The 23,470-nt window shown below is 35.9% G+C and overlaps 2 protein-coding genes across 5 annotated transcripts in view; both read right to left on the reverse strand.

Moving 5' to 3' along the window:
• The window catches only part of LOC126974656 (putative fatty acyl-CoA reductase CG5065), a 467,988-nt gene that overhangs the window by 420,358 nt on the left and 24,160 nt on the right, over positions 1 to 23,470 (reverse strand). For all 4 annotated transcript variants that reach the window (XR_007731556.1, XM_050822197.1, XM_050822198.1 and 1 more), the window contains exons 3-12: positions 22,850 to 22,943; positions 15,755 to 15,921; positions 12,043 to 12,133; positions 11,301 to 11,446; positions 5,798 to 5,907; positions 5,208 to 5,279; positions 3,791 to 3,911; positions 2,667 to 2,789; positions 1,501 to 1,620; positions 318 to 469 (exon numbers count right to left, since the gene is read on the reverse strand). Coding sequence is in view for 3 of the 4 variants with exons in the window: in XM_050822197.1 (XP_050678154.1) it covers positions 318 to 469; positions 1,501 to 1,620; positions 2,667 to 2,789; positions 3,791 to 3,911; positions 5,208 to 5,279; positions 5,798 to 5,907; positions 11,301 to 11,446; positions 12,043 to 12,133; positions 15,755 to 15,921; positions 22,850 to 22,943 (1,196 nt within the window). In the remaining variant the exon portion in view is untranslated. The remainder of the gene's footprint in view (positions 1 to 317; positions 470 to 1,500; positions 1,621 to 2,666; positions 2,790 to 3,790; positions 3,912 to 5,207; positions 5,280 to 5,797; positions 5,908 to 11,300; positions 11,447 to 12,042; positions 12,134 to 15,754; positions 15,922 to 22,849; positions 22,944 to 23,470) is intronic.
• The window catches only part of LOC126974617 (putative fatty acyl-CoA reductase CG5065), a 252,713-nt gene that overhangs the window by 175,923 nt on the left and 53,320 nt on the right, over positions 1 to 23,470 (reverse strand). The gene's annotated exons all lie outside the window — the stretch shown is intronic.

The following is a 23,470-nucleotide window of genomic DNA, read 5'->3' on the forward strand; positions in this document are numbered from 1 at the left end:
CCATGAATTAGGATATCATCCCCACCATCGGGATGTGTGGCGGTCCTCCACAGTGCGGTTTTCAAGGAGCTTTCTTCCACGTACTACAAAGCTGTGGAATGAGCTTCCTTGTGCGGTGTTTCCGGGACGATACGACATGGGTACCTTCAAAAAAAGCGCGTACACCTTCCTTAAAGGCCGGCAACGCTCTTGTGATTCCTCTGGTGTTGCAAGAGAATGTGGGCGGCGGTGATCACTTTACACCAGTTGACCCGTACGCTCGTTTGTCCTCCTATTCCATAATAAAATAAAATAAAGTAAAGTAAGAGTCAACTCACCGACAGCGTCGCATTTGTAGTCCCGTCTCTCTCTCTCGTTGAGTTTCTGTCTCACGGTCTGCGCGATGTCCGACTTGAAGTCCCACTGGTTGTTGGTGTAGTACTCGAACACGTCGAACCCCTTGCTGATGCGACGATGGACCCGCATCAACCTGACAGATACGATCTTTAAGTTACCTTAGATCATAGTTTCTCAACCTTATTTTGCTCACCGCCCACTTTGAGAATATGTTTTTTTCTAGAGTATTTTCGTGTATTTCTTGCCTTTTAAGACTATATTTTTTAATCTACCCACGCCCCATCTGCGCCATCTCAATGCCCCCATATTTCTCTGGGTCTTCTATTACCCCCCGGAAGTCTCAAACGCCCACAAGGGTGCGTTATCGCCCACGTTGAGAACCTATGCCTTAGATCAATACCACCCATTTATTTTAAATATTTCTTTGTTATTAGTAATTTATATTATTCGGTTACATGTCTTGTTTTATTTAAGTTTACTTAATTCTAGTTTTGAACTGTGAGTATTGTTTCATAATTATATTTTCGTGCACAATTTTATATCTGTTCATTTTTTTTTTTTGTAAGATTTAATTTTTTTTTTATGTTTTTTTGCGTAGCAACTTACAAATAGGTGTCTGCAGAATACCAGCATTGTGGCTAGTTTCACAACATAAAGCTGAGCAGAGGACCATTTGGTTCAAAGTTTATATCTATTTGTGTGATTATTATTTTAAACTAGCTGGCCCGACATACGTTGTTCTGTATATATAATAAATAAAATAATGTTTTTATATGATTTTGTCAATAATATATCATAACATCAAAAATTACTTCGTAAAATATGCACCCTGCTGTCGTAATGAAATTGTTTCACAGCACAACTGTCAAACCGAGCGTCAATAAATTCTCTCATAGAAATTATGTATGGACACATCAAAGGAAAAACAAATTTGTTGTTTTTATTTAATTTAGCAGCATTTTCCTATTTATTCACCTTTTAAACCTTCTCTGGACTTCCACAAATAATTCAAGACCAAAATTAGCCAAATCGGTCCAGCTGTTCTCGAAAACTCGAGAGTTTTAGCGAGACTAACAAACAGCAATTCATTTTTATATATATAGATAGAAGATATATTTTATTTCTTTCATTAAGTCTTGTTATATCAGGATATAGGGTACCTACACAGGTTTATATCCCAAACAGAAGAGCAGCGTATCAACGAACAACGCTGGCAGCCAGTGGAAGAAGAATGCGCAGATGTTGTGGTAGAGGCGGGAATGCTTCATGGAGCCGCCAGGGTACCTGCAGATGACCAACACTTTAAATTACTTGAAATCAAATTCAAATACTTTTATTCAAAATATAATTTCAAAATCGATTAAATAAATCTAATTTCAAAAAATTTTACATTAACATTTGCCACATGTTCCGTAAAATATACCCCTTGTAAGAACGGGCGCAAGAAACTCAGTGGGTTTCTCTTTAAAAAAAATAATTGCATTAAAATTTTATTCATCCACTTACTTGTCTGAGGATGGTCGCTCCATACCCAAGGAGTGGTATTATTAAGAAAGTTATTTGTGCTTAGTAGATCACACAAAAGCAATTTGATTTTAGCAACAAATGTATTTTGTTTACTCCCTTTTAGTTTATATTATTCCTTATTTGTTCCTTGTGTTAATATTAAAATATTCACGATTTTTTGGAAATTTGCTAATGTGCCTATTTATGTACATTATCAAGAAGATATTGAGTTTTTCAAATAGTAATTGCGCAATAGCCAACTTCTACGGCACAAACATCGCGATTTTGACTGCACTGTCCCAAAATAATACATTAAAGTCTTTTTTACATTTATCGAAATAACTATGCTGGGCGAGCTGTGAATGACCACCGACTCAACTTTAACCGAAGTAGTCAATGATGTTCTATACATATAAAAAATTACGAAAGCCGAAATATGGAAGAAGCGACAAATTATACCATACTGAGATTTGAATGCTATATCTATACATTGGCGCATTTACTTCAGTTGTTTAAAATATTCTTGGTCAAAATGCAGCAAAGTAAAACATTTATTCACTTCAGATTTGATTCAAAGAGTGAGAATTAACACAACACTAGGGACTACTATTAGGCTATTACTATATACTACTATATATACTACTATTTAGGCACAATTTTGCCGTTGCGCTATCAGACTGCGAATGATATGTACTTGTATGTGTATAGAAAAAGATAATTTTGTGAGTGTAATTAAATAATTTGTTTCCGTTTTTGTATAAGCTAAATAGTCAATACTATCTGCCCCAGTATCAAATCAACGTGGCGCTAATATCTCTGCTTACCAGACAACTCCGTTGAGCGGCACTCTGTTCATGATGATCTCCCGGCCGGCGTCAATCATCTCTATCCACGTCACCTTGATCTCCGCCGACGACGTGAAGTTGATGACGTTAGACTTCGTGTCTCTAACAGATTAAAACAAGTAAAATATTATCACCATTATAGAGGAAATCACAATATTGCCATTTTCTAAGATTAACAAACTATGTTTTGATCTAAGAAAAGCTTTTAATAAAAAGGATCATGATATTTTAACAAAATGAATGGAACCACTAAGGTATGGGATCTAACCATATACATTTATTTATAGCCAATAATACTTATTGGTAATTGTTATTAAGATGACAGTATTATAACCAGAACTGCGTATAGGATGCGCCCAAGTATCAAAATCAGGCCCCTTTTTCCTTACTATCTTTTCATAAACCTGCGTATTACAATAATTATATAAATTAACCTAAATAATAAGTAAAATTATAATAAATTAATTAAGCTTAATGGGATTCTCTTGCTTGTTGTGAGTGACATGATAACCTGGAAAATAGGATTGACGTTCTTCTGCTCTCATGTTTATGAAAAATTTTTAGCGGTCAGTGTGTGCCAGATGGACACGTGGAAAGGCTTAGGGGACAGCTGTTGCAGGTAAATCCCCGCACCAAAACCAATCTAACCTTTCACAGCCGCTTTGCGAAATTTAAGCGACCTCGCACATGGGATTGACTTGTTTTAGTTTAGGATAGTTGAAGTTTTTTAACTGCTTTTTCTTTAAGTGCCTCTTCAGTCATTAATGGGTGTTTGCTTTTTTTAATACGCCCCTACCACCAGTAAGAGATAAAAGAAAATGTGACGGAGCCAATTCCGGTCTACTCCCAGATCTTTCACAGCCAGGAGTTCCTTCTCTGCCTAGGGAATCTCTTTCCCTTCCACCTTACCCATATCGATGCCGAAGCTATAATATAAATGTTGGCACATGGCCGAGATATACTAAATATTTAGATCTAAAGTTAAGCCTCTTTCGCAATAAGAAGGCTGGTCGGGATAGATAGAGGCTTTATTAAGTAATATTATCAAAATTCATGTTGTGTATACTCATGCTTCGATATCTTAACATTCAACGGTGACTCACCCACACTCCAAGTAGTTCCACGCGGTAATCATGATTCCGTTGATAAAGATGTCAACGGGCAGATAGTCGGCGTAGCTGTTGCCCTTGCAGTACATCGTCCGGATCACACCCTTACCAGCTCCTGGACATCATTTGACATTTAGTTGACGGTTTTCTGTTTTTTTTTAGAAGAGAGGTCAAACGAGCCTACGGGTCAAATCAAGTGATTGATGGTCAGTGATCCCCGCGGCAGGAATCAGGTGAAACAGCTCTTCGGAACACTCCCCGTGATAAATGCGGTAGAAGACACACAAAAAAGCGACGTCTGTAAGCAACGCCAGCTTATAACGATAACAGTTTTATGAGTTACATATATGTATTATTAATTCCGCTATTTATTATAATTATGATTTTGGGATTAAGAAGCACTTAAATCGTAGGGCTTTTTGTGCCACCTGCGCCTGCGCACCTGCTCTCAACTCCCAATGCCTAAAAATTAGATGTGAAAAATCGAGTCTACTAACTAGGAAACGTGTTACTATGCCCAAATTATGTCCTTAGGATCTATTACTATTAAGAGGCGTAAGGCCCTTAGGGGGTTTAGGCAGTGCACGTCCTCTGCTCTGAGTGAAGATATTTTAAGACACCCCAGGCTGGTTCTTGCAATGGCTTCGCATTCCAGAAGGATGTGTTTGGGATCTTCAGCGGCTTCGCAGCAGAATCTGCACAGGTTTGATTCACTGAGACCCATTCTAGCTTGCAATGTCCGGAGATTTACTCCGTGAGGGCTCTCAGTTGTCTCCTGTCCAAGTTTATGCATTAAGATTATTATTCTACCTATTGAATACACTTAAAGCTCAACCACACGAGGGTAGTCTCAGTCTCAGTGCGGCAACCAACATATCCTGAGGATGCTTCGCGTAGAGGCAGAAGCAGAGTTTTACGTTAACGATTAACACGGTCGTAATGTCGAGGTTTCAGCGTTAGCCGATTCTTCGATTGAGGACGTTATGCCTCCTACTCGGTTAAGTCTTGGTAAGTCTTTTATTGGGTGATGTATATACTTGTACAATATGATCCCAGAAAATGTACAAATCAAATATGTTACGAAATTTAAAATAATTATTAAAAAACGTTTGTATGGTAAAGGTTACTATAACATAAATTACTTTCTCAATGACACTACAGATTGGGATAGGAGCGACCCTCAGGCTATATAATAATACGTTTAATTGTACAATATTACTTTGTAAACATATTTTGTTTTATGAAAAAAAAAGTCCGCTGAGTTTGTTGCGCCCATTCTTCTCAGGTCTGAGGCATTCGTTTTGGAATGGATGGTAGTATTTGACTTTCAATAAGTGATGTCACATCCTATTTTGAATAAAAATTTTGAATTTGTAGATTTCTGGTAAATGTAAATTAACGCTCTACTCACCAATAAGCAGGCCGGTGGGTCCGTTGATGTTGTCAGTCCATCCCGGAACTGGCTCCTGCCATATTGGTATCACTGCACAATAAGACAAAAACCATGTGAACAATTACGTACACGAATCAAATAGAAATTGAAATATTATATTTATTTACCATAGGGAGTGACAATAACATTAGCACATAGATTATAGACCAGAGTCGATAATTTTTGAAAGCATTAAAAATAATAGGAGGACGAGAATATAACAAATATGATAGGAAAAATAAAATACGGGTGATTTGAGGTCAGGAAGTGGAAAAAAAGGGGGGGGGGGGGTGTTTAAGAGTAAAAAGCTGTTTATCTCGATTTCCGGTGAAACTACAAATGCTATGGATTTCCAGTGGGTTCCATCCTACAAATTTTTTTTCACTTTTATCATTTTCAAAAGGCTTCAGCACTGGTCTATTCAGGATTGGTCTCCGCTGCCAACTAGATACAGCAACTAAAACCACACCGAAGTTATGTGTCTTTTTTTAATGTCCCTTTTTCGTTTCATCGACTTTCAAATTACAACGATGCTAAAGCAATTTTCACTTCAAAAGTCTTAAATTTACCGATGGAGGGTCGCAGGATGATGACAGGAATGTCCTGCATGGCTTCCACCGCCAGCGCCTCGCCCAGGGCCTTGGTGAACGCGTACGAGTTGGGCAGCTTACTGAGCAACCTGAGAATGTACGATAAATTGTTGAATCTTTTATCAAACATGGGCTGGGAAAATAGGACAAGTGAAGAAACTGGCAGATGTCCCACCTTATATGATTTCACTCAGAATTATTCACAATACAACCTAATCCGTACTATTAGCCCTGTCGCCCAGTGGTTACCCTGCCTACTGAGCTATAAGTCCTGGGTTTGATTCCCGGTAGGTGTAAACATTTATATGATGAATGTCTGTTTCAGAGTCATGGATGTTTATTAGTAGTTATGCATGCTAAGTAAGTATATTGTATTAAATATATCGTTATCTTGGACCTATCGTTTGGGGCAAGATTAGATACAAGTGTAAAAATAATATTATTATTAGGCATAATTCACTTAAATCATTTACTTACTAACAAAAGGCATAAAAGGCATTTATTTTCTCAAATTTGATTGATGAAGCTGCGCAAGAAACTCTCCAAACATTCTTTTTTTGCACTCTTTTCAATCTTCTTCTTCTTATCGAGTCGACGGTCACCTCAAATACGGGCAGCCCAAGAAGTCGCAACCGTGATAGCTCGGTCGGTAGCCTCGTGTAGCTCCTCCTACTCTTTTCAATAAAATACACGGTATTGTACTGTGTTTGTTAATATACAATATTGTGTTGTGTGTATTCGATGGAGGAGCTCATTGTTATTGATATAAAGTAATCACAATCTAGTCCCGGGCTGTCCACTTAGAATTAGATATTCAGCTGTGAAGTAGTAAGATTTAAAACAGAGCCAATGCCTGAACAGTGGCTGGGACTTTATTGTAGAAGTGTATACATTTACCCTTAAAGCTATTATGTATCTTATGAAGCCTACTAGAGTTAGTTACAAGCAATCCCTTATTTCTAGTGTTATAATAATGAAAATCACTATTAAGAGCAAAAAGGTGACGATTTTTGTGAACATATATTAAATTTTCATAAATGTACTGACAATAAACAGTTATAATATTTATTTCTTTAAATTTTTCTTTGAGAGACTGTCTATAACCAAGCTGATATATAGCACGAACAGCTCTCTTTTGCAGAGCAAACACTATATCAATGTCAGCAGCATGACCCCATAGTAATATACCGTACGTCATGATGCTGTGAAAATAACTAAAGTACACTAATCTAGCGGTCGCAACATTCGTGTACTCTCTAATCTTTCTAACTGCATATGCCGCAGAGCTGAGTCTATCTGCTAGATGGGTAATATGTGGACCCCACTGAAGCTTTTTATCTAACGTGATACCCAGGAAGACCGTAGTGTCCACAAGTTCCAATCTCTGGTCATTTATAAGTACGTTGGTTTGTACCTCCGCTGTGTTTGGTGTAATGAACCGTAAACACTTTGTTTTTTTACTGTTTAAGTGCAGATTATTCGTCTCAAACCAACGCACTATCTTTGAGAGTGCATTGCTTACCTCGTCATCAATATCCGCACGTCGCTTCACTTTAAAAATAAGTGAAGTATCATCAGCAAACAATACAATCTCATGGCTATCATCCACCACAAACGGTAGATCGTTAATATATATAAGAAACAAGAAAGGACCGAGAATAGAACCCTGTGGAACACCTATTCGCACAGGTTTACCCGAAGACCGTTTGCCATTTACATCGACTATCTGAACTCTTTCGCTTAAATATGATTTTAACAGATTTAGGGCTCTATTTTTCACTCCATAATGCTTTAGTTTTAGGAGTAAAGTTTCATGGTGGACGCAGTCAAATGCTTTTGACAAATCACAAAAAATGCCCAATGCATCCTGTGACTCTTCCCAGGCGTCAAAGATGTGCTCAATGAGTCTAGTACCCGCATTAATTGTTGATAAACCCCTAGTGAAACCAAACTGATTTTTGTTCATTAATTTACAAAAATGCATTTGTAGCTGTTGAAGCAAAAGTTTTTCAAAAATTTTACTAAAAACAGGCAGCACTGAAATAGGTCTGAAATTAGCAGGGTCAAAAGAACTGCCCGATTTAAACAAAGGTATAACTTTGCTGTATTTCATGAGGTCAGGGAACACACCCTCATCTATGCATTCATTAAATATTATTGCTAATTCAGGTGCTATAATGTCAAGTATGTATTTAACAATATTAGTCGAATGGCCCCATAGGTCTTTTGTATTTTTTAGGTTAATTAATTTGAAGATTTTTATTATATCGCTACCTGTAACATACTTAAATTTCAAGTCAGTAGAAGATACTGGTACGTGTAATTTAAGCATATCATATGCTGCTTTTGGCGAAGCGTTAAGGTATTTGGTCGTGACAATCGGGATTTCGGAGAAGTATTTATCAAATTCATTTGCAATTTCTATTTCCGAATTTATAACGCGATTATTAATATTTAAACAGATAGAGGTGTTACGGCAATTCGATCTACCAGTTTCATTGTTAATTACACTCCAAGTCGCTTTTACTTTATTATTACTGTTTTTAATTTTATCTGCAATGATACGTGTTTTCGCTTCATGACAAACTATTTTAAAAAGCTTGGAGTATTTTTTTACATATATTTTAAATTCTTCACTATTATTGTAATGTTTCTCATAATAAAGGTCATATAAGCGTTTACGACTTTTGTGGATACCCATTGTTGCCCAATCATTAAAACTATGTTTGTTGTTTACTGTCACCGTTACTGGAGTAAAAATCCTGTCAAATTCCTCACAGAAGGAATTGAAGACTAAGTTATAGTGAAAATTGGCAGTTTCACCACAGTGTAAAAATGGTATCGTATTTACCAAATTATTTCTAAACCTCTCAAGACGGCTACCCGTAACTGGTATAATCGTCACCTTTTTTGGTCTGACATTGTCCAATCTTGTATTTACTTTTATAAGTTGCCCACTATGGTCGGACTGAAGATTATTAATTATGAGTTTACTAGTAATAGTAACATCTGTAAAAATATTATCTAAACAGGTTGCTGTTGTAGAAGTGATTCTAGTAGGTTCCCAAAATACATTGAACAAATTAAAACTTTGAAATAAATTTTTAAGGCTAGTACAATTGGCCGAAGGTTCAAGCAAGTTTATATTAAAATCTCCACACACTATAATTGACTTGCTAGATTTGCTAAATTTTGATAGTACCTCCTACATTCTATGTTGGAATTGTTCATATGATGCAGTGGGGGGGCGGTATACACTTACAATAATAAATTGCTCTAGTTCTATACAAGCTATCTCAATTAGTTGTTCTATAGAGAGATTAACAATATCTCTTCTATTTTTACATTTTAATCTATTATTAATAATAATTAGGGAACCTCCATGTATTGCCCTACTTCTACAAAACGAACTGACTACTTTATGTTCTCTAAAACTAAACTGGAGCTGATGACTCTTACGCCAATGTTCTGTAATACATAATATATCTATATTACAGCAGCTCAAATTCTAATTCAGTTCAGTTCAATTTCTAATTCCTTACTTGAGATACCTTGTATATTCTGGTGAACAATATTTATGAGCTTTATATTATGATTATCTATAGCAGTAACATTTATATTTGGTGAATGTTGCCTATTTTGTATGATATTGCAAGAGTTGTCCTCCCTTGTCAAATAACTTAATTTAAATTAATTGAAGAAAAATCTTCATTGTTATATTTTTGTACATTAGTACTAATACATTCCCCAATAGGGGCTTGTATGTCGATTATTTTACAATTTTGCCTAATAGAGGCATGTTTATTAAATAATACTACAGAGGAAGTAGTTTGTTGACTAAGACAATAAGCTACTAAAGTAGCCAGCTGTCGCTTAACTCTAAATGGTAGGTATAGGTTACCATTGGTTATTTTCATTTTATAATTAATGAATTTAGGGCTAGGCCCACACATAAATAGGAATAATACAACTCATAAATACTTTAATTATATCACAACGCTTTACCGTATCGTTGCCGTTCATTCTATCATTTACTTTCACACCTCTTAATGTCGTCATTATATTCATTTCAATGCACCGTGACCGCATATAATCCAGCACGCTACCATTGCCACGAAACAATTGATTAATTATTGTTACTTGTCGGTGTCTGTTATATCCAATTAAAATTTTAACTTTTGATTGCCTCATTTTTACTATAACCTAAATGACTTTCTTAATGATACCACAGATTGGGAATGAAGCAACCGCCCTCAGGCTTTTAAATAATAATTTTTTAACACACTTGCTCGTAGAGTGAGCCATAATATTATAAGCACATAAGTACATTAAGGAATTTGCTAGAAACTGTGAAAATTATAATGTTAAGTCGAGTTAGTATAAGTCTTTTATTGGGCGATGTATATGCTTATACAATATGATCCCAGAAAATGTATAAAACAAAAGTAATAACGATATTCAAAAGAATTGTTAAAAATCTTTGTGTGGTTAAGGTTACTATAACATAAATGACTTTTTTAATGATACCACGGAATGGGTGGTAGTTTTTGAATTACAATAAGTGATGTCACATCCACAATTTGAATAAAACACTAGTGCATAATAGAATTAACCCTAAAAAGTAAAGTTACTATCAAACTGCAACTTATATGAGAGTATAATAATAATATTGCACACTTTTATACAAATTATTATGCCCTAAACTAGGCATAGCCTGTACTATGGGTACAAGAAATGATATATTTAATACACATTGTACTTACTTAAACATACATAAATACATAAAATCCATGACTCGGAAACAAACATCCATATTCATCAGATTCGAACCCGAGACCTCTATTTAGTTAGGGTCACTAACCATTCGGCTATCAGGGTCGTCTGTTTATAGTAAACAGATCATTTTCAATTTAATCGGGTAATACAGTCTTTTGTAACAATAAAATAGCTTATGCTGAAAATCTGTTTGATATTTTTGGAATAAATAAATGTATCCCTAATTAAGACGAATAAAAATTTATTATTATCAAATTATTTAAAATTCACAATAACTTGTTACAAAATATATGTGCATTTTATCACTAACATTATAGTTTTGAAGTAGGCTGTAGGGTGTATGAAATCAATAACCTAACATTTGGCGCGCGCTAAAAAATACTTGCGCGCCATTTCTAATCATTTTCTTCATATTTGTTTGTTTGATTATACAATATGTTTGTTTTTTCCTTGCAAGTGTGTCGATAATTTGCGTATAACTCGTGAGAAATTTGCTCATTACACCGGCGGTTGCGGGTTGCAGCCCGAGCCGCAGGCGAGGGCGTAAATAAGCCGAGTGTGTGTTCATTATTCATAAATCTTGGGGCTTTCTAACTCACCAGTTCGTTAGGTTCGAATTGTTCAAATAATTTAGGCATAACTTATTTTCGCTATTAGTCGTTCGTTGATGGCTACAATATGGAACAGTATTGTTGGAGATGCTTACTTGGGGGTGATCGCGGCAATAGTGTCGTCGTCCATCCACTCCATGGCGTCGATGATGCGGTGCGGGTCTGCGGGTGGAGGGTAGGCGCGCTCCTCCAGGAGCTTCTCGTGGAGATGGCAGTAGGCCGTCGAGATGTGGATGTGAAGCTGGAACCAAACAACACCATCTGCTTAACTCACTTCACTCTTAACCAGCAACCAATAAATAAATATTGGGATGAGATATTTGCAGAAAGGTGTTTTTGGTACGTATAATTAACTCTAGACAAATGAATTTGTACTAATCTTATCCTTAAAGGGTTCGCACATATTTATAATAGCCAAAATGTTTCTAAGAAGGCACATTGTCAGTTTATGGCGAGGAAAATATTGGTATGCTTGGGTCAACATGAGCAGAGAGGGTGGATGGAATTGACAGAAATGCTGGGGTAGTTCGGTCATGTAGAGAGGTTTGGTGGAAGAAGTTTGCCTGCACAAATATAAAAGTTGAACATGGCTCTAGACATAACAACATTCCACAAGGTTTTACGGGTGGAAGAAACCAAACAACTCACATACTGCAAGATTTTCCCACCCTTTTGGGAGCAAAGTGTGGTTTTGTATATGTAAACATTTTTAATCATCTTCTCCTCGTGACCTGAAAATCTCAACATAAGGAATGTTTAGAGCTGCCAATACATCTTGTTTAACTCTATATCCATTTCTAATCACACTAATAATGGATTAAATCATTCTTCAATTACCTTCAGATGTTTACATTGCCGTGCCAGTTCCAAGACAAGTTTGGTCCCGCGAACGTTCAGCAATACCGCCTTCTTCATCTCCTCGTCGAATCTGAAGTGAAAATTTTAATATTTCAGAAACGGCAAGATGAATGTAATTAGCGTTTTTTTTTTACGAAAATAAAGTACGAGATGATCAGGACGTTCAGCTGACGCCCTGCCCATTACAATGCAGTGCCGCTCAGGATTCTTGAAAAACCCCAAAAATGAATGGCACTACAACTGCGCTCGCCACCTTGAGACATAAGATGTTAAGTTTCATTTGTCCAGTAATTTCACAATCTACGGCGCCCTTTAGACCGAAACACAGTAATGCTTACACATTACTGCTTCACGGCAGAAATAGGCGCCGTTGTGGTACCCATAAACTAGCCAGGATCCCCTGCAAAGGAGCCACTGGTAGCGTGTTGCCCAACGTCCCGACTTTTAAAGTTCCCCAAAATTAAATATCCCGCGTGGAACTGGCTCAGTCACTCTATTAGTTTTACTTAAATTATAATTATTTGTATTTTATTTTTCATTTCCGCCTCGTTTCTACAATTAAAGTACACCCTTGTAGGAATCATTAACATATTTCTTTTGCTTAATAATGTAATAATTTTTCTGCAGAATTTTGATGTTGGGTATTTTGCAATTCTTTGAAGTTTACACTCAAACCGCCAGGATTATGTTGTATTAGCGGGGAGGTAAAATTACCACAACCACAGACGATTAAACTTTAATCGCAACTTACACACTCAATTTAAACACTCTCGTGCCAGCCAGTTATATTACATTTCCGGCAAGAACATCTATCAAATAATTTCTTGCAAAATATTAAAATGTAGAAAGTGTATTCCAAAAGTCATAATTTCGGGCGAATATAATTGTTGAAGGGGATTTCAATATAATTTTTGGGTACTTTACTTGTACTTTAGGGAGTGCTATATATTTTACAGTCGTCCCCACATGACAAAAAATGGAAGTACTAAAGGACTACAGGGTATGATATGGTATGGTATAGGGGCTCCTGTTTCCGCAAATAAACTACATAATTGGATACATGTTGCGTGCAATGTTGGCTAGCCACTCCCACCAGTATAGCTCCTTCTAGAAGTTCAGAACACTCCTGGGATGTTCGCAGACTTCTCCGAGCGACCTTCACTTCCTAACGTCTTTGCCCGTTGCCTGGCCATTCCTGAATATTCCAGGATTACGTGAGTGTCGGTTTCACCCTCAACCAGACATCCTCTGGACTCATGGCAGTCCGTTACGCCGATTGTGAAAATTGTGCTTATTTTGGAGATGTGTGACTCGTCATGGTTATCACCCGATATTGTGTCTTTTTAAACTGATGTCTCGAGGTGTCCGTTTGGGCAATCGTGCAGGTATCGCCTCTTTCGACCGTCTATAGCTTGTGACGTTTGCCCATCGCATATTGTGTAAGTGAGCGTATCCATGAACGGATTTGATTGAAGAGTAGTGGCAGGACTGGCATTAGGCCAGCCACTTCACTAAGGCCTGCCTTGCAAGTTTATCCACTGCATCATCACCCATTTATAGGAATACATACGTGATTATTTGTGCAGAATTCACTGGTAAGTATACATGAACACAACAACAAGAATAATACCAGAGATCAACACAAATTACTGCAACATCAACAAATTGGATTTTAATATTTCTAAATGCTTAGTCTGCTCATTTACACGTAAAAGTTCCCCAATTATCCACAACTACCTATGAATAAAACTCATTCCTAAGCAGGGTTAAGAGCACCAGAGACTGATCTGACTCTAAATTATTATTTTGTGAGCACGTGGACACTATAATAAATAAAGCATCGAAGGGGTTAGATTTCATATTCAGAATGTCATTGGAATTGGCAGTGCGGCCGATATTAATACTATCTTTGTGCTGCAGAAGAGGGCTATTCGCGCGATTTATAACCTAGGTCCTAAAGAATCATTAAGAGAAAAATTTAAAGAAATAAACATTTTGACTGTTGTTTCTCAATACATTTTTGATAATGTTTTGTATGTTCATAAGCACATTGAGGAATTTTCTAGAAACTGTGACATTCATAATGTTAACACGAGGAACAAACATAAACTTGTTATGCCTACTACTCGGTTGGGTCGAGTTAGAAATTTTTTTTTGGGCGATGTATATGCTTCTACAATATGATCCCAGAAAATGTACAAAACAAATGTGTTACGAAATTTAAAAGAATTGTTAAAAAACGTTTGTGTGGGAAAGGTTATTATAGCATAAACGATTTTCTTAATGACACCACGGACTGGGATTAAAGCGAACACCCTCAGGCTCTTTAATTATAAATGTTTATTGTACGATATTACATTGTAATCCATATTTTATATAACAAAAAAAAGCCCGTTGAGTTTCTTGCGCCCATTCTTCTCAGGTCTGAGGCAGTCTCTTTTGAATGGGTGGTAGATTTTGACGTTCAATAAGTGATTATAAATCCTATTTTGAATAAAAATATTTGAATTTGAATTTGAATTCATTTCTCTCTAAGCCGTTAAATTCTGTACTGTGCATATACGGAGCCACCTCGAATACGGTTCACAAGTATGGAATCCCCAATACAACGTCTACGTTAACCGTATGGAAAGGATACAAAAAAAAAGTGAAATTCCTTCAACACCGAGCCGTATCGTTTGCAAATGCTGCTCACCTCTGCTGCCGCTGCAGCAGAGGTGTCGTACAGCAGATATGGTGTATTTGTGCAGTAAGATCGACTGTCCTGAGTAACCTGAGGACTAGCGCATGCCTTTCCAATACTCCTAGCCTTTTACATACTCCCATGGCGAGGTGTAACTATCGTGCAAATAGCTTCATTACTAGATCCTGCAGAAGTTATAACGAATTGTTAAATGACGTAGATCTGGATAATGTATTTTGTACATCTAGCACCAAATTAAAAATAACCTTATCTAATAAGTTCTTCTAGTGTAAATAATTGTAGTTAATAAGATAGTTTTAAAGCGTAACATTAAATCATAACAATAGTTTTACATATATTATGTGGAAACTTTTATGCAGCCATCATTAATTTTAATTATTTCCTAAGTTATGATTGTAAGCTATCTGTAACTTTCCCAAATAATGCTAAATTCAAATTCAAATATTTTTATTCAAAATAGGATTTAAAATGACTTATTGAACGTCAAAAACTACCACCCATTCAAAAGAGACTGCCTCAGACCTGAGAAGAATGGGCGGAAGAAACTCAGCGGGCTTTTTTTTTTATATAAAATATGGATAACAATGTGATATCGTACAATAAACATTTATAATTAAAGAGCCTGAGGGTGTTCACTTTATTCACAGTCCGTGGTGTCATTAAGAAAATCGTTTATGCTATAATAACCGTTCCCACACAAACGTTTTTTAACAATTCTTTTAAATTTCGTAACACATTTGTTTTGTATATTTTCTGGGATCATATTGTAGAAGCATATACATCTCCCAACAAAAGACTTACTAACTCGACCCAACCGAGTAGTAGGCATAAAAAGTTTATGTTTGTTCCTCGTGTTAACATTATGAATGTCACAGTTTCTAGAGAATTCCTCAATGTGCTTATGAACATACAGAACAGAACATAAATAAAAAAAAAAACACAATGTAATATAAAAGTGGAAATATGGGAGGAGAGTCCAGTACTGACCGCACGGTGGCTGCAGCGTGCACGATGATATCCACCTCATCCACCAGCATCTGTCTGTCAGCATCACTCAGCCCCAGGTCCGGCTCGCTGACGTCACCTGATACGATGGCCAGCTTTGCCAAGAGCGGCTCAACTCCACCACGCAAGGTGCGCACCTTCTCGAATAACTGAAACAACAATAGCCAATATAAGTGCCTTACATTCTTCCCGTTGACCGGGTGACGACGTGGCACGAATAACTCGTACGAATTAAATTTGCACTTGGTTTTGATTAGAAATAGAAATATATTTACAAAATACATGAACAATGAGGGACTCGAACCCGCGGCCTCTCGCGTTCCATGCGAGTGTACTGGGCCAACCGTTCGAGTGACGTATCGTTGATAAATCTTGTATAATATGTCTTATTCAACTCTCAGGTTGTGGCTTATTTTGAACATTGTAAAATATATCAATTTCACTTTAGATAATCATCAGTGTTGAAGTTAAATATATAAATAACGTTTGAATTTGACTTTATGGAGAAATATGATGGGCAAGATGGAGAGTGTGTTAGGGAATCATTCCGTCCATGATAGAGGGCTATAGATTTTGCCTTCAAGATGGTCAGCACTTTTATAATAATTTTAAGATGTGCATTGTGCATGAACCTCTCAAGTGCATAATATGAAGTCCTGGTATATGTTGCTAGGATGACACATGATTTCAATCTCTGTGAAATACATTACTATCACCGCTTCCATATTTATGTTCTCCTGGTGTCTATGTACTAATACATCGTGCGAATGATGTCAGAATATATTAAAGTATACTCGCGTCAGACATAACACAATCTCTTCTTCAATTATCATCCTATTCATATAATAGCTTCCTATCTCATTCTCTCGCCGGCTGAATCATACACACCAGTTTGTGTCTCTATGGTCTCGCTTTTCGTTTCATAGATTCTATAGAAGTTTCATTTCAAAAATAAGAAAAAGGTAACTATGTAAAATAAAACCATATTGTAAAATTGTAGATGTTAGAAGTGTTCCTGTAGAGAGCATCCGTTGAGAGTTGAACGAAATAATGTCCAACGTAGAATTAGGGATAAATCAGTGACGTATCCTAGGGTAGGTCAGGGACGATACGACTCTCGTCGCAACTAGCTACACTAACATTGCGACAAGTCACGCGCACGTAGCAATGTCGCAACGTCAGTACTAACAGTTAAGTAACGCACTACTTGCCTCACCGTGCTTAGTGAAGCCTGCTAACTTATTGCTAATCTGACTTAATGTACTTACAAAATATAATTTATTAGTTATGCACTGAGAGTTAAACTAAATATAATAAAATAGTTTAAATGTACTTAAATTATAGGTAGGCACAACATTACTACAGTAAATACATCTCATATTTTAAAATGTAAAATCTACAAATTTTTAAGAGCAAAATATTTATTTTTTAAATTAAAAAAAAGATTACATTTTAAAATAAAATATATCATTATTATTAAGTTACTAGTGATTACACTAGATTATTATAAAATGAGAGTTGTACTTTTGTTTTTTTAAATGTACAGTAATTTTAGAGTAGTATTTAATAAACACTAAAAAAATTTTAAATTTACAATATTTTTGCATGGTGAAAAAAGCATTATTTGATATCAAAACAAATGCTTATAATATTTTTTTAACTAATAGATACCTACTAATAATTATTTATTTGTAACGAAATTGCATTTTAGTTTTGCCACATGAATGCTCACTCGAACCTAAATCGCAGTGCTGTTCATAATTTCAAGTTTTTTAAGAATGAGATAATTGAGTTATTTAGGACCCCTAGGTGGTTTGACTGTGTATATCGACTCCTAGAAGTCTCCTTATGATAGTCCATATGCACTCACATTCACATACACTCATACATATACATACAGTCTCATTTCTAACATTTTCAAAATTGTTTATCATGTTATTGCAGGTAGGCTTCCGATTTCGTAAAGCTGGGCTCACAAACAAATAGATCAATCTAAAAAAAATTGTAACTAGAAACAATTTAATTTTATTACGTTTACTTCGATTCAGTAAAATAACATAAAATCCTTTTATATTTTTAAAAAGCACAATACCTGAACACAATCTTTGAACAAACGCTCGAATCTTTATTATAATATTTTTAAATCACTTGCCACTACATGTGGCCGATGTTAAAATCGCGATACAAAAGTAACTGTTGATCGTAGATGGGTGAAAATTTGAATTTGTATGTATTTTTTTAATGCTGACTCATAATCAAACAAATTAAAAAAAATGTCAAAAAAAATTAAAAAAAGAAATTTGGCGACCCATAACATTTAGGGGGATGAAAAATAGATGTTGTCCGATTCTCAGACCTACCCAATATGCACTCAAAATTTCATGAGAATCGGTCAAGCCATTTCGAAGGAGTTCAAATACAAACACCGCGACATGATAATTTTATATATTGGACTAGCTGACGCAGCAAACTTTGTATTGCCGATATTAAAATCGCGATACAAAAGTAACTGTTGATCGTGATAATTTGAAGTTGTATGTATTTTTTAATGCTGACTCATAATTAAACAAATTTAAAAAAAAATGTCAATAAAATAAAAAATAAAATTTAATGTGGACCACCCTTAACATTTAGGGGGATGAAAAATAGATGTCCGATTCTCAGACCTACCCAATATGCACTCAAAATTTTATGAGAATCGGTCAAGCCGTTTCGGAGGAGTTCAATGTTTAACACCATGACACGAGAATTTTATATATTAGAGAAGATAATATTGTTTCTAATTGATTGAATGCATATAAAACCTCTTTTGCTTTAGATTTCCATAGTCGTACAGAACAGTTTCGGGTGTTCATTGTTTTTTTTGCAAATGGATTTATAAATTAGCTCCAGGATACTATAAAGCATCAAAAATACTATATAGCATGTATCTTATACATTGTCCCAACTTCCCAACCAACTTGCTGTCTTCGGCAGTCGAAGCAGCAGCCCCAGCACCAACTGACGTAACTTGGACATGAGAAGGAGCCAGAGTGTTGACGCGTCCCAGTCAGGAAGCTTGCCATCGCGGCGGGTAATACCGTACTCTAAAACAGCTGGAATATTAGGAGCAGCAAATGCCCTGCGGATGACTTCATTAATGCTGGCATGGCGACTGATACGGCCTGCCGATTTTAGGCAAGATAGCCTGTTATGCCCAAGAGCATCTACCTCAACGCCACATCTACATTGATGTGGTTCATTCAGTTTTATACCTAGCCGGAGTGATACGCATATTGACAATGTCATGTAGCGTTCCAATCGGCGATAAGGCAACACTTGTAACCAAAAGCCTGACTCATTTTGTGTCACGGCCAAAAGACGATCACGCTCTGTTCTGTCAATGATCAAAAGATCATCAAAGGCGCTGGTAGTCATGTCTTTCATAGCGGTTGAAATCATCTGTCATCCTAGCAACATGTACCAGGACTTCATATGCAGCTAAGAGATTCATGCACAATGCAGGTTTAACTTCATATATGACGTGTACTTTGTACTACTGTAAAATATTCTTCAATAAGATTATTAATGTACAGCTTTTACTTATTACCTTTGCTTATACATTATTTATTTATCCAAATCCTCAAGAAAACAATACGTGTGTGTATTAAGTACCGTCGTAACTGGTTTGTGAAATATCATTTCGTTTTTACATTACCACATTCTCACTCTTGGCACTAATTAGCAATTGTAATTCTGTAATACACGTTTTGTTAACTTTATTGTTCATTATTATGATAATTTAATTAATTACTACACAAGTTCTCATGTTTATATTTTATATTATATATTAATTTGAATGTTTTGATATTGAATGATTTAAAGATAAGGCCGAATTTAAATATATGGACATAAATTTATTTTGTATATCTTTTATTAGCATAGTTGTTAGTTATCTTGTACTCTAATTATAAGTAATTTTCCGAGTCATGGATTTATTAATGTTTGAACATTTTATATGTACATTAAGTATTTTAATGATGTCATTGTCCACATTATTATTGTCAAAATATATTAACCAACCGATGCTCCAAGCCCCAAGGATATCGTCAGAACTTTTTATGACAGTAAGGGACGCCACGAGCATAACGTTAAGCTGATGGTAATTGATACGTCCTGCCCGTTACAATGCAGTGCCGCTCAGGTTTCTTGAAAGACACAAAAATTCTGAGTGGAACTACAATTCGCTCGTCACTTTGAGACATAAGATGGTAAGTCTCATTTGCCCAGTAATTTCAATAGTTACGGTGCCCTTGAGACCGAAACTCAATAATGCTTACACATTACTGCTTCACGACAGTATCCATCCATCCGTAATCCCACTGGTATTATTAAAATTCAAATAGTTTATTTCGCAAAAACAGGATAATAAGATCTATTTTTGGAGTCACAAAAAAACTAGAAAAATTTAAAAATTATTTACAATGATGTAATCCGATGCAGTTTATCTGCTAAATATATAAATCCAGTGTTTTTTCCAGTGAACTCCTAAACTTATGAACGGATTTTAATGGGGATTACTTCATGGAGTGCAGTTTAGTCCAACTTAAGAGATAGGAGTTTTTATTTCGATTAGGGAACCATAATCATTTTTATTTCCAATATTTGTTTTGTATCGACATATTTTCTATTAGAGCTGTGTGTTTCTATATCAGCTGTGAAACAATTTCTTTATAACAACAGGGAGCATATTTTACGAAATAATTCTTGATGTTATAAAATATCATTGACACTTTCATAAAAACAGTATTTTATTTATTATTTACAGAACAACGTCTGTCGGGTCAGCTAGTTGAATACTAAGCTTCTTAACAAGTTTACATTCTATGCTTTTTAGGATTCCGTGGCTCAACAGAAAACAACGGAACCTTTATAGGGTCACTTTGGTGTCCATCCGCCTGTCTATCTGTCTGTCAAGACATAACGGCATTTATCTCGGGAACGCGTGGAGGTATCGAGTATTGAAATGAAAACAACATACTCTAGTCTACAGTGTACGGCCGTTTATGCGGCAAAGTACGTATATTTCGACCCTCTCAAGGGAATGCAGATTTAAAGAGTATTTTCCGTTGACCTCGAACTATGAAATTTGGCAAACAATACCGTCCTATTCTACAAGTATAGGGAAAAATCTAAATGCTATCCATTTGCATTTTTATCATAAAACCTACCACCAGTGGAGAGTCTCCTTTGCACAGGATGCTGGCTAGATTATGGGTACCACAAGGGCGTCTATTTCTGCCGTGAGGCAGCAGTTTATCTGTATAAGCATTATTGTGTTTTGGGTCTGATGGGCGCTGTAGCTAGTAAAATTACTGGGCAAATGAGACTTAACATCTTATGTCTCAGGGAGACGAGCGCAAGAGTAGTGCTGCTAATAATTTTGGTGTTTTCAAGAATCCTGAGTGACACTGTTATGGGCAGGGCGTATCAATTACCATCAACTCAACGTCCTGATCTCTTACTGTCATAAAAAATCTTATTTCTTCATGACGAGCGCAGTTGTAGTGCCGCTCAGAATTTTTGGGTCTGCGGCATACTGCATCGTAATGGGCAGGGCGTATGAATTACCATCGTCTGAACGTCCTGCTCGTCTCGACCCAAATTTTCGTTAAAAAAACAAGGAATTTAAGCAAGGAATGGCGGTCTAAATTTCAAACTTATATTATTTATACTTTTAGGTAGACTATGACAGCTGTGAAAACGTCGAAAAAATTAGTTGAGAGATAACTTCTATTTTGAGCAATGCACGCACACTAACACAAAGTGTCATACAAAGCGCGAGTGTAGGACGTAGCATGTCACGCACACCATACTAATATAACTGGCCTGTTTTTTCAATTGTCTAACAGTAAAGCTCTATCTAGACGTATAAATTATCTAAGATTTCGAATTGAGTTAACCATGTTATGTGAGAAAGAGCTTTATTGGCACAAGCCTAAAGTACATTATTGGTAAAAAAGACATTATGGAAAGAGGCTTAAACTAAGCGCCTTTGAATTGTCATTGTAAATATTTAATCTAAACTAGCTGACCCGACAGACGTTGTTCTGTATATAATAAATAAAATAATGTTTTTATATGAATTTGTCAATAATATATCATAACATCAAAAATTACTTCGTAAAATATGCACCCTGCTGTCGTAATGAAATTGTTTCACAGCAGAACTGTCAAACCGTGCGTCAATAATTTCTCTCATTGAAATTATGTATGGACATATCAAAGGAAAAACAAATTTGTTGTTTTTATTTAATTTAGCAGCATTTTCCTATTTATTCACCTTTTAAACTTCTCTGGACTTCCACAAATAATTAAAGACCAAAATTAGCCAAATCGGTCCAGCCGTTCTCGAGTTTTAGCGAGACTAACGAACAGCAATTCATTTTTGTATATATATAGATAGATTACTTAATCTACCATGTACGGTAGTAGTAAAATTAGAGCTCGTGAGAAGAACATACAAGAAACTCAACGACCACTCTCTTAAATCAATGTGTATTTTTCCATAGTTGTAATATTAAGTATATTAAAATTATTGAAAAGTAAGTTTTTTATGGCATTCATAGTTAAAATGTATAACTATTCTGTCGAAAATGTATGCCTCAGATCGGAGAAGAACGGGCGCAAGAAACAAAACTACTTCTTTTTTTTTACAAAATTTTGTCACAGTAAAATTAATTATTTAATAGCCTGACGGCGGTTCCTCTATTGCCTTTCTGTGGTATCATCAAAGTCATTTTATGCTATAGTAACCTTTACCACATAACGTTTATAACAATTCTTTTGAATTTCGTAACGCATATGTTTTGTATGTACATCTTCTAGGATTATGTTTTAATAATACATCGCCCAACAAAAGACTTACTTACTCGACTTAACCGAATAGTAGGCAAAACAAGTTTATATTTGTTCATGGTAAACGAAGATCTCAAGAAGAACTGATGGTGGTAATGTAAACAAATGTTTTGGAGATGAAGAAGTGACATTGATCGGTAGGAGATAGAGACAATTAGAGAAGGACACGGAGGAACTTACTGCATCGTTGAGAAGCTCCTCCAGTCTCTGCTTGGGAGTCTTGCCTTTCTTAGACCTCACGAACAGAATTATCTTCCGAATGTCACCGCATTTCCTGATGAAAATACAATAATTAGTTAATACTTTAAATTTTTTTTTGTGTGAAACAGACAGAAAAACAGTCTAACTAATCATTAGCTTCACTCTAGTTTGTTAACGAATTTTGTTTATGAAATGAGTTGAAATGTTGTTTGAGTGTAAACTGAATGACACTGAGCTGTTACGCTGGGCGCGCACTAAGGGAGCGCGATTAGAGTAAAATTGACAAAAGTAATCCATACATAACTATAATTTAAAGTCAAATAAAGTATATTCAATAAGGATAAAGCTTAGTGGGAGGCTCCTTTGCACAGGATGTTGGCTAGTTTATGGCACAACGGCGCCTACTTCTGCCGTGAAGCAGTAATGTGGAAGCGTTATTGTGTTTCAGTCTGAAGGGCGCCGTAGCTAGAGAAATTAGTGGGCACATGAGACTTAATATCTTATGTCTCAAGGTGACGAGCGCAATTGTAGTGCCGCTTCTTTTTGAGGTTTTTCAAGAATCCTGAGCGGTACTGCATTGTAATGGGCAGGGCGTATCAA

Source organism: Leptidea sinapis, chromosome 33 (assembly GCF_905404315.1).
Source record: "Leptidea sinapis chromosome 33, ilLepSina1.1, whole genome shotgun sequence".
Taxonomy (NCBI): Eukaryota; Metazoa; Arthropoda; class Insecta; order Lepidoptera; family Pieridae; genus Leptidea; species Leptidea sinapis.